General features: G+C 42.8%; 1 protein-coding gene across 1 annotated transcript in view; it reads left to right on the top strand.

Annotated features, from left to right (window-relative positions):
- The window catches only part of FTO (FTO alpha-ketoglutarate dependent dioxygenase), a 368,578-nt gene extending 358,186 nt beyond the window's left edge, over positions 1–10,392 (top strand). Inside the window, exon 9 of the mRNA XM_063112160.1 lies at positions 8,019–10,392. Within this exon, the coding sequence (XP_062968230.1) occupies positions 8,019–8,172 (154 nt within the window). The 3' untranslated portion in view covers positions 8,173–10,392. The remainder of the gene's footprint in view (positions 1–8,018) is intronic.
- Positions 10,393–12,638: the final 2,246 nt, after the last annotated feature.

Raw genomic sequence — 12,638 nt, 5'->3', positions numbered from 1 at the left:
TATGCCAGTAAGAGGCTGTCACGTCCCTTGTCTCTTTATCTCCTGCCCACGTGGAGGTGCTCTCTGAGCACCTTTATACCTCACCCTCCTCTTTGAGGGTGAAGGGTCCTCTCTTCTTTGCTAGAACCTTTGCCATAGGACAGAGGAGCACTTAGCAGTGATTTGGAGTAGGAAGAGGCCCTGGTTTTGTAAGCCAGGAGGACAGGAAACTCTTATCAAAGGAAATCTCTTCTTGCAATCCCAAGTTAGGACTCTGAATGTTCTTTCTCATTAAAGACAACAGCAAAAAAACTGATATTCAGGTTATTGGGCTACATAGTATTTTATATATTTAGCTATATATAGTATTATTAATATTATATTTCAGAAAAATCGTAGGTCATACAGGTGCCAAGGGGAAGAATTGAGAACTATGAAAACCATTGTTTATATAGAAATGTCTTTTGAGTTCCAAACAGATGTAGAGAACACAAACCATTTACAGCAGCTGGGCACCACCTGTGCTAGTCCCGTCTCCCAATGGGCAGAACAGTATGGACCCACAGTGGGTGCTCTAATATGCTGGTGGTTTGACCAAGATCCAGGCAATAGGGTCATCCATGCTGAATGGCATGGCGATTTCTTGAAGAGTATCTGGTGATTCCTGTGGCTCAATGGCATTATCTTGGCGTTCAAAAGCATTTTGAGTATATATGATAATCAAAGCATTTTCTTTTTCACATTTATGAGTCAAAGCATTTTTAAAGCATCTAAACAGGATATCTTACAATTAGACTTCTCACTTCTTTCCAGAAGTGTGAGGCCTAAAAGTAGATTTGTATACAACTAGAAGTTAAGTCAAGCCCCACTTCTCAAGTGGTCATGTTGAAAAATACTACCTGCTAAAAAGGTATATTGACCTCCGCCCCCCCCGAAAAAGCTGACCCATGGACAAAAGTTTGGCTTTTCCTCACTTTCTGATGTGTGTTGACTTTACTGATCTGGAAACATTAACGTGATACAGAGGCAAGAGGTTAAAAGCCTTTCAAGGAGAAAGTGAACAGGTTCTTTGTTGAAACTCATTTAGGAATTGATTTTGCTTAGTGGTTCTGCAGTAGGTAAACTGAGTTATACAAATTTGAAAAGCTGATTTTTTAAAACCTCCTTTGTCCAGGTAGACCATTATGATAGACATAAGTATGACGGGGTGGCTACTTATTTGTGAAGTTGTCCACAGTTCCAAGATAGCAGTCATAAAAGTTGAAGAAGACAAATTACAAATTCATTCAGTCTTCTTCTGTTTTCAGAGGACTTAGAGTGTCAAGGGTAAGATTACTATAAACTGGACTTTCTACTCGTCTCACTGCTGACTGAAACAGATTATTTGGATCAAAGCATAGTGAGACGACGAAAAACAGTACAATGGAGTGACCTCATACTCGAGATTATATTTTAAATGTAGCGTTTAAAGTAGACATCACGGAGAGTCAAAATTACACATGAAAATCCCTTAAATTGTACCTAAAGTACTGTCAGGGATTTAGATACCATGTTATATGAAAAATACTTACATTTATTTAAACACTGCAATCACCTTGTATGGCAAGATGCTCTGACTAATGGGCCCTGAAAGACTAAGTTGTACAGAGAACATTGAGCTTCCATATTGGTCTCATGTTTCCTCCAAAGCATAAGACCAGAGGAGGGATTGTTGCCCTTTTACATCTTTATTTCCTGCTTTTTTCATGCTTATCTCAGCAGTTGAGTTTTGCAAGTTAATGTAGATTTGACGTAACACCAGTGTTCTTTACCTGAGGCCTCTTAAGCACTGATACTGGCTTATATTGCTTGAGGGAATGCATCGTGATGGGCTGATACCCTAAAACAGACTCCTGTTTAACATTAGCCCAAATTATGGCCAGCCCCTCACTGTAAATTAAAATTCCAGGAAAAACTCTGACTTGAAGAAGAGTAGATTTTTTTAATCATTGGACATTTTCCGGTGAAAGTTGTTAGTTTAAACTGCTCTAGTCTTTGGAAGACTGATTTCTTTCATAGTTATTTATGAGCATTACAAGCCCTTCTTGTCAATGTTGCACCATCAGCTATGTTTTAAAAATAGGACTTGTATCATATAAGAAAAGGGATATTGAGGCATAATCGTACATTTTTGTGGTACTTTACGTATTTTAGAAGACTTTTATATACATTATGTGATTTTACCTTTATATATCCCAGTGAAACAGAGAAGCATTAACTTCAGTGTAATAGTTGAAGAAACTAAGAGATTGAGAGATTTTTCTCAAGGTCACCCAGGGAATATAATTAGAGATAATTTATGCCCTTAGAAGATGAGCGTGTATCTTTTATTTCTCTAGGCTATAGATGCTTATGCTGTAAGAACTCAAAATCATTAGAATGAAAAGAAGAAAAATACATTTTGTCAGTCATTTGCCATAATGATAGTCCTTGTAGAAACCAGAGAAAACTTTTTGCCCCTCTCTTTCCTCTGAAATTGTTTGGAATCTCCTGAATATCTAAATTTGACAAGAATAGCTATATAGTCAATAGGCAAGATCTATTTTAGTCCAAAAGGAAATTTAAGAAAAAGATGGAATGTAGTAAAAAGGGCAGCCAGCCAGATGTCCAGGGGTCTGGTCCAGCCCTGGCTCTCCTGCCACTTACCATTGGAGTAACCTTGGGTAAGGCAGCTGTCACTCGAAAAAGGGATCCAGATACCTACCTCTGTCATCTCTCTCCCAGGTTGTTGTGAAAGTAAAATAACGCAGGGCTGTGTATTGAAAATTTGGGGGGCATTTAAACTGTACACGGTGTAGTTGCTGTTTTAATCAGGAGCTGGTCTCCTCTTTCCCGATAAAGAATTCTCTCTCAGGGGTTCATTTCTCTTGTCTCTTCAATGACCTATGCTTTGTAATAATATTTCTCCATCAAGTTCTAGTTTGTGTGCTTGTGTGTTTTAAACTTGCTTATCCTGACGAATCTTTTAGCAGAAACCCTTTCTCAGAAATCCTTATCATTTCATCAAGAGTAATGGAAATGTTACCTGTCCTTCTTTATTTGTTACAAAATTTAGGGACAAGAAAGAAGACCGTATATGTTTTCTTAAAATCAATGGCCAGCACATTACTGTAAAACCTATTGATTAAAAACACAAAGTATAATGTTAGTCATTTAGTCTGTGAAATGATGCAATAAGGGAAAAAATTTATCCTTTGACTTTTGCATTAACCTTTTATTGACTGCTTGCATACCCATAATTAACACACACTTTAGCTAAAGTGGTTAATTTTAGCATGGCGACCAGTGCTCACTAATGTAGCTGCAATCCTGATCATCTAGATATAAGTGCAGCCCTGGGGGAAATAAGTGGGCAGTGAGGTGCTGTGTGAGTTACACCTTGGGGTGGGGGGTTCTGGACAATCTGCCAACGGGCCAGCCAGCGTGATCCTTTCACTTGCATCCTGTTACGTCACTGGTCATGCCTAAGTGGCTGAGAGTTTGGAGGGTGGCTAACGGAGTCATTGGAATCAAAAAAATGTGAATTTGGGAGGGAGAGAGGTGAAGTGTATTTTCCTTTGCTCCCCTCGCACTGCTACATGAGAGGGGCAGTATTTTCTGAATAGATCCAAATTTATTTGCTCACCTAAGAAACATTTAAAAATAGAATTTTTCTTTAGCATAGGAATGGAGAGGACAAAGTTGAAAGGAGAAACTAACTTTCTTACTGTTTAGCTGCATTCAGTAGGACTGGGGAGTGGCACTTGCATTAGGGGACTCTTTAACTTTCTTTAGAAAGATCATACAGCTCTGGTTGTGAAAAGAGGCTTATTTTCATGCAGAGGCTAGTGTAGATAGTATTAGCATTACCTTGTTTTCTGGGTAGAAATTTCTTTCAAATAGAAATATTATTTGACCCAAAAACGAAGGCCAGTGTTTTCATGCCTCCATACCCAGGCAGTCTCTGTACACCCTCTGCTGTATCAGCAGCAGCATCTCTGTTTGGAGCAAGAACTACCAGCATCTACTGTGCAGGCAAGGCCATGGCAGCAGATGTTGTAAATGGCAGGAAATAACTGAGAGGAAGCCCAGGCCAGCATGTCAGCTAGGATTCTTTGGGTTGCAAGTGACAGAAAAATCTAACTCAGAAAATAAAAGCTCATGAAACTGACCAGTCTAAGCATTGTTAGCCTCAAGTGAGGCTTGGTCCAGTTACTCAAACAGTATCCCCCAGGACTCAGCCCCTTGCTGCATGGTAGCAAAATGACTATGGCAGTTTCAGGTTGCACATCCTAACAGATCACATAGCAGGAGATAAGAAAGTCTTTTCCCTCAGCTCCCATAGTCCTTGATTTATTCTCTCGATTTTGCCCCAGATTGGGTCATGTACCTCCCCCTAAACCACTCCCTGTAGATGGAAGAGTGGGATGTACTAATCACCGTAAGCCAGCCAAGGCTGTCCCCAGGCTGTACAGGTGGAGCCACATCCACCCAAACCACTCACTAAGCACAAGGAAGGGATGAATTCTCCATGGGAAAATTAGAATCCTGTTGGTAGGAGAGGTGGGAGTGGATACCAGACAAAAATGTTCACCACAACCAGTTATTCCTAAAACATTTCTTAGGACAACTTAGGGCCCCTTTATTTTGCAAGGGACTATATAGGATGTATGCTAAGAAACTACCCAGCTTTATTTTCTGTGAATGCCAAATCAATCTGAAACCACCACTAAGAAGGTCCAACAATGCCTTTTATTAATCCTTAGTCTTCAGGAACAATGGCTGATCCTTTGTGAATCTGAACATTTTAGCCTGTCACTGGAAAGTTGTAGCAGCTTGAATACATAAGCCTCAGCCTTGTAGAATGTCACAATGTGATAGGATTCTGTCATTGGCTCAGTTTGATTCAAGCCAGGAAGAGCTGCTACTGTGTCTCCAGAGCTTACTCTAGAAAGGGCCAGGGCAGAGGCCGCCCACCCAGTTAGTGTGAAGGAAGGGGATTGCTGCAGGAACGACAGGTAGCACTCTCACTGGCATCTCTTACCTGTCACTGGTACTCGTACTAGAAGTAGCAATAGTGATACTAATATTTAATATTTATTGAGCACTTACTATGTGCTATGCAGTGTTTTATGCACTTTCCATGTGCTAATTTGTTCGATCTTCACAACAGCCTCGTAAGTAAGGTATATTATCATTATGATTATTATATCATCCCCACTTGACAGACAAGAAACTGAGGCTCAGCAAGGTAAAGAAACCTGCCTAAGATGTCACGCCCCTGTAAAGCAGCAGCTCCAGAAGCCCAGAGAACATGCTCTTATCTATGCACTATGCTGCCATCTTCCTCCTTCCCCGTCTTAGGAAATTGAAATCCAAGAAGGCTGAATGAGCAATTTGAGCAAGAGAAATGAAAATCTAAATGGGGATATGCCTGCCAGTAATTCTCAACCCTTTCTTTTTCAGTTCCACAGTCTGGCATGATGCTGAAGCAGACCATATAATTTGAGTTGGGGGTGTCTGTCCTTTCTCATAGGCAAATACAGCACCTCCAACAATGGACTCTATTACTATCATTTGGAAATTGGCAAAGAGCACTGGGCATTAAAGGAAGAATTTTAAAGCAGTCTTGAAATTTTTGAATTAAGGCCCTGAGGAAACCCAGCAGAGGATTCTACTCCTAGCCCAGAAGGAGGCAGTGAATATATCAACTCCCAGCCTCTCGGGGCCTGCATGAGAAGGAGGTAGTTCCGTACCAGCCTGTCCTTTGGTGAGAACAGTGGCAGGAAACTGTGGAACAGCTTTGTCCACAAGAAAAGCCAGTGGGCTTGGGAAGCTTGTACAACACAGCATAAGCAAACCTCTGCAGCAGGGTTTAGTATTTTTAATACTTTCTCAAAGGGAGGAAGCAAAACCCATTTGACAGGTGAAAAAGCATCTCTATTGACTTTTTACAAACCTTATGATATTCTAGGTGGATTGACACTTATCATAGCCCTTTAATCTGCCAACCAGGATAATGTGTGCACGGATAATTTATCCACTGTGAGATTGAAATGCTCAATTTGGAATAACTTTCCTTACCCAGTAAATTGAGCATTACTCTGTGATTCTGAAGCAAAGAGAAAGCACGATTTAAAAAGCTTTGCAGAGTTCCTTTGTCATTAGTCGCAGCTTCCTGTGAATATTAATTTCTCCCTCATCCCTTTCAAGTGATTTAGAGACTGTCTCTGAAACTACAGAGTTGTACCCTCGGACCCACGACAGCAAGCAGCATGGTCTCAAACACCTATTGTTAAGTAGTCTGCAGAACGCACCGTCTGTTCTTCAGTGCAGCGTGTGGCTTATCAGTGCAAACAGTTTAATATTTATGCTAAGAGGATTGTCAAAAGCAGCTTCTGTTGCTTTAATTCTTGTTTTAAATAAATAATGAGAACATTTAAACACATTACTCTTCTTGGGGCCCTGAGGTCAGCTAATCTTATTATTTATGAAGTGATGTGCTACATAATAGTACTTAGTGCATGTTAACAGACGCTATTATCAGGGCCTGATGCGGAGAGCTGAAGATATATTGGAATGTGATGTGTAATGTACGACGGATGGAGTGCAGAGGATGCCGGTATAGCAATTAACCACACACGAAAATAGGTGTAAAGTTGAAGTATGTTTTCCCACAGGGATCCCCTCCCCATTAATAATTCCCCAGAGAAGAAGATGTCTTTCAGTTAGGAACCTTCTCTACCATCAGGCTTGGGAATGGGGCCAGGATATTCCATTCTTTGATCTCCTGATAGTGAGTCCTACATAGTCAGAAGACAAATAGTGGGTATGACCACTTTCTAGTTGATTTAGGGAAAGATGCGGAGAAAGTTGGGGTGGGAGACACCATGCAGCTCTTCTTTTTTTTTTTCCCCTCTTTTTATTTTATTTATTAATTTAGGCAGCTAGCCGGAACAGGGATCCGAACCCTTGACCTTGGTGTCATCAACACCGTGCTCTGACCAACTGAACTAACTGGCCAGCCTGTGCAGCTTTTCTGAATGTACTCATAGTGCTCGTTTTTGGTGCACATACCTTCACTGCCATGTGCTCCAGGAGAGCAGAGAAACTGGTCATTCCTTATTGCAATTTGTTTTCTTTGTTCTAATCCTCGTTTTCAGAGAAATAGAGCTAGAGCCCCTGAGCTTTCCCAGACCAATTTTAAATAAGCTTGGGTCTCTCTGAGAGGTAGATGCTGCCAGGGTGTAATGATGTTGCCCCAACTTTTTTCCTGTGAGGCTATAATTTAGCTGCATATGATAATTAATTTCTCTACTATTGATGAATAATCCATTTAATAAAAACGGTGATTTAAGTGTTTTCCTTAGGGACTAACTCCTGCTAGCCTCTTAATTTAATTTGGTGGAAGTTTTCCCCACCTATTCATCAGTGGAAATGATTATTAACCTCTATTTGCATATATCCTGATAAATCGGTCTCTCCTTGGAGTGTCTTTTTCTGAGCGTGGCAAGCTGGGACACTTGTAAATCTCTAGGATCTCCAAAGTCAATCCCAGTCTGTAATATTGTTTAATCTATTCTTGGATGTTTTAATGCAGTAAATTCAATTTAATCTTTCCCAGTAATCTAGTAATACATTGAAATCCCACAAACATTTAAATCTGATAATGGCTTAATCACACACTTTAAATAACAGTTGAGATAATGAAAAAATAATTCACCATTTGAAAGGCAGAGTAACGGAATCTCCCTGTGGTTGGCGTCTGTGAAGCCACCGGAGATAATACAAATCTGGGAATCAAAAAAAAAAGAAGTCCCAGCTCCAGAAGGAACGATTCTTCCTGCTTACAGACACCTGCTTTCTGCCTTGCAAACTCATTCTTCACTTTCATCACCAAGATCGTCACCACCGAGGACTGTTTTCAGAGCATTTGCCCCTGTTGCTCCAAGTTTTCCCATGGGTTTAGGTCTTCCAGGAATTTCCTCGCATGGGTTAATTTCCTGTTCTCGCTCTTCCAGGTGCCAGTCCCGAATTGCCCGGTCTTTACCCGCGGATCAGAAGCCAGAATGTCGGCCATATTGGGAAAAGGATGATCTTTCCATGCCTCTGCCATTCGATCTCACAGACATCGTTTCAGAACTCAGAGGTCAGCTTTTGGAGGCAAAACCCTAGAAGGAGCACAGGTCTTAGGTGAAGGAGGAAAAGATCTCTTTGGTTTTCTCCTCCAGCCTTGTCATTGGCTTGCACAAGGGCAGCGTAGGACAGACTTCTTTTGGCCCTTAGATTGTGGAACCTGGGTCCCAGTTTGAAGTAGCTAGAGAATGGAGCCCATGAGTGTTCAAATGTTTTTAAATGACATAGTGTTATAGTCTGGTTTGGTATTAAACAAGAACTTCCCCAAAAGAAAACTATTTCCCACTTGGATTTTTTAACGTGAACCATTTAGCCCGCAAGTGCCAAAAAAGGCAACAGGGATGAGCCCAGCCAGTGACAAAGCCTAACCTGCTTTCCTCCTTCCAAGCCTATTTAGAGACTCTAGAGTGGACCTAGTCATCTAAAAAAAGACAGAGACGTGCATCCCAATTTCTTACTGCACCCTCTAGAGGCTATACTGTCCAATATGGTAGCCACTAGCTAGCTGTGGCTACTTAAATTTAAATTCAATTTTAATTTTAATTAAGAATTTAGTTTCTCAAAGTTGCCCTAGCCACATTTCAAGTGCTTAATAGCCACATGTGGCTAGTGACTACTGTGTTGGACGGCACAGATACAGGACGTTTTCATCATTATAGAAAGTGCTATTGGACAATGCTTCTATAAGAAGTTTGAGAACAGGAATTCTCTTTTCCAATGCTCTGTAGCCTCTATCCCCATAGGAAAAAGAAATTAAAAGAGAAATGACTCACTGCAAAGTAGCTTCTTTCCCTTCTCTAAGACAAACCTAAGTAAAAGCCTGAGTTATGAGTCCTGTAGTGTGCACACAGGAACAGGGACTTGTTAACAATTAAAGTTGACATCCTGTCTTTAGGGAGTTTCTCTGATCTAATGAAAGAGACACAGCCCCATTTGTATTGTCATGAATTTAGCCAGCATGGTATAGTTTTTTTCTATAATTCCCCCATTCATATGTAATGACAGGTAGAATCGAGGCTTGAAGAACCCCAGTGTCCCATCCTGATGACACTGGAGTGTCAGAGAGACCATGTAGAGTAGAAGTTAAAACCTGGGCTCTGGTTTCAGAGTATCTGGATTAAGACTCCTGCTAGCTTTGTGACCTTTGGCATGTTGTTGTGCCTCAGTTTCCTCATCTGTATAATGGGGATATACTAAAGGTACCAACTCCCAAGGTGAGGATTAAGTGAGGTTTCTAGCTACACACTTAGAACGATTTCTAGCACATAAATATCCAATAAATATTAGTATTATTGTATATCAGTAAGCTGACCTATATGTAGACATTTTCCTCTCCCTTCCCCAATCCCTGTGCCAGTTTTGTCTCATGATGTCGGTAACACATCTCTGCCTTTCTGGCCTGGCTCCCGCCCTTTGGTGTGCCCAGAAATCACGAGAATAGTGAGCCCATGTCATCAGCCTCTTACCTTCTCTTGGAGTTGTTCAAGTAGAGCTTTTGCCCACTGAGAGGTGCTCTGAGAACACTCTCACTCCTGCCCTCCAGCTCTCATTGGTTCACAGTATGTGTTCCTGTCCATGGAGTCAAAAGCCACAGAAAAGTCACATGACACACAGCAGCCGGGGTCACGTGGTACTGAGACTTCGGTCTCTCAGACCTTGGATTAATTCTGTGATGTCTTTTAGCTTTGATTTCCTCATCAGTAGAAGAGGGATGAGGCACTACCTTGTGGGGTCGTTGTAGAGACTGAATGAAATAACATAGGTAAAGAGCGTGTGGCACATGGAAGTCACAGACTGGGCACCCTCGGGCCACCTAGCCCAGTCTTTTATTTAGCCCTATGATGTTTGTTCTTTGTTATATTTCATTAGGTGCCAGTATTTAAACATTGGGGGATTTTGCATAAAATAAGAACGTCTGCATTCTCTTTAGAATCCAGAACACCGAGCAGTCCCAGGCCCCCCTCCTAGCATGGCACAAGCTCAGTAGTGTCCTTCCGCTCTGAGGCAGGTGTGAACCCTCCTGTGGTTTGCCGTGGGCCCTGTTGCTCCCTATTATCATCTATTGTCAACCTGACCTGCTTCACCCCTTCATATCAGCACTCTCGAAACCTGCTTGCTTGCACCCCTACAGTAGAAATAATGTTTAGTGTTCGCCCCAATGTATGTGTATTGCTATTGAACTGTATCTGTGAACTGCTTGTACTAATATGTCATGTGCACCATAAAATATTCATACACAATAAAAATATTAAAAGGATGAGATAAAAAACCAAGAGAGGTTCTGCAATCTTTTCCTTGCCTGCCAGTGGCTTGGGTCAGGCCCAGGTGGAGCTGGTGATGTACAGCGAGGTTGGAGAAACCACTACCTTAAGTGAATCTGAAAGGTGACATTTTCTCAGAAGCAATGGGGAGGCTGAGCACAATGTGTCTGAGGACTGCACATGCTCTCGGGGAGGTTCTACGTGGGCAGAAGGAAGGGAGCCAAGAGACAATAAAAAGACGGCTGGGGTACACTGATGGTCAGCTCATCTGCAGGGCTGGGGAAAGGCCTGTTTCTCCCCTCTGAGTGGGGAAGGAATTTCCTGGGAACACAGGCCCAGAGATTCCTACCACGCTGTGTGTGTGGATAAGGGAGCAGGGAGGCCTTGGCCCTGGGGCCACCTCGAGTCGGCAGCAGGCCCCAACTGCTTTCCTGCCAGGCTTCCCTGTGGTCCTCAGGTCCCAACTATCTTGAGAAAAGTGATCTAAGTGATCCCTTTGCACACAGGTGCTACTGACTTCCCCCCCTCCTGCCTTCCACAAACCTTTCTTGCTGCCTGCCACAGTTTAGCAGTGTGGCAAGCCCTGGGAATCCAGGGTCAGATCTCTGCCTTGCAGGGGCTCACAGGCTAGTGGATGCCAGGATATGTAGTGACCAAAATAAGAGCTTGCCTTGTGGTGGGGAGTAGATAGTAAACCAGCAAATACATACCAAGATCATTCCACATAGCAAGGGAATGAAGGTGGCCTAGATCAGGTAGCAGCAAAATGCTTTCCAAGAAAGGGACATCAGGCACAGAGGCCTCAAGCCAGGAGAGTGCTTGGAGGGTGAAAGAAAGTGAGCCAAGATGCCGGGTTCCGTTCAAGCTTTATTAAAGGAAGAAAATCTGCCGGGCTGTGCTCAGAGTGGCAGGCAGCCCAGAGCTGCCCTGAAAATGGGGGACAGCACCAGGTGAGGGGGTGGTAGAGCATATATTGGTATGTTGGTGCCAAGAGTTGGTGATGTAATTCCAGGGTGGGGATTGAGTTAGGTCATGGGGATGGAGAGTTCTGCACATGTGGAAACACCGAAAGTTTCCTTTTCTCCGAAACCATGAGGCTTCTTGTAAAAGAGAACGGGGGAGGGGAGGGGAGGAGGTGGATGGTGCCATTTTGTACTTGTGCTTGTCTAAGATGGGGCTGCTTATGTTGCAGATCTATTAGAAGGGACACTATCAAAAGAAAAAGGGCCCTTGTGACCAACCAGAGACTACAAAGAGCAATAGGGGAGAGGGAGCAGGAGAGGAGACAGGAGTGCATTAAGTTTTGTTTCTCATGTCCTGACAAACACGGAAGGGTTCCATGCAGGGAGGGTGTGAGTGTGACTTGATCAGATATTATGCTTTAGACAATCACTGTGGCCACTATCTGCATTCTCAGGCATCTCTGAGTGATCAGGTGGCTCAATCCAAAGGAGCTGCTTTCCAATTGGGAATTTCCCCAGTTTCATGGGGAGAGATCTGGAGATGGGCGGGATGGGCAAGATGGCCCGAAAGCCCCCCAGGTAGCTCCTGTTTGCAGAGTTCACTCCCCGCAGCTCCTCCACACACACACAGCGTCTGTTTCTCCTCTCCCAGGCAGAGCCACCAGCCTGAGAGAACCTTCTAGGCATAAAAGAGCAGAGTCATGGCATTGCTTGTGACACAGTTTTAGTAATAAGCTTCTAAATCCATCACCAACTGCATCAAGGGAGGCTAGAAATGAGATTCCATAGGCCCTATTTAATGGCTACCCCATGTTCAGTAGAAGGTTTTTTGTGTGTTTCAGAGAAGGTATTTTCAAATGCAACTTTTTTTTATTTCCCGGCTCTAGTTAAGGCTGATTTTACCACTGGGCAAATTGCATACATTTGGATCCATGCCACACTAAATACTGTTTATTTTGGAGATCTGTCAGAGGCGAGCGCATGGAAGACGAGGGGATTCTGATTTGAAAAGGCAATTCCCATCCAAACAGATTCAGATGGAGAGAAGCCGCGCGGATTAAACTGCGCTGAAGTGGTAATGCCGTTTATCCAGTTTGCCTTTGTTACTTTGTGATTAAATGGTATTTTTAATTAAGTTTCATTGGGAGCCATAGGTATCGCGGTGGTGAAATCAATTTGACAACCATAAAGGGGAGGGAAGGCACAGGCCTGTTGTAATGATTGCGGCTGGAGGGGGAGCCGGGCGGCTCTAAGAGGACGGGGAGGAGGGGGCAGCGGCCAG

The sequence above is a fragment of the Cynocephalus volans genome, chromosome 10, assembly GCF_027409185.1.
Source record: "Cynocephalus volans isolate mCynVol1 chromosome 10, mCynVol1.pri, whole genome shotgun sequence".
NCBI classification, from domain to species: Eukaryota; Metazoa; Chordata; class Mammalia; order Dermoptera; family Cynocephalidae; genus Cynocephalus; species Cynocephalus volans.
Note: the sequence above shows the minus strand (reverse complement) of the source record. Positions and strands in the feature narration are given on the sequence as shown.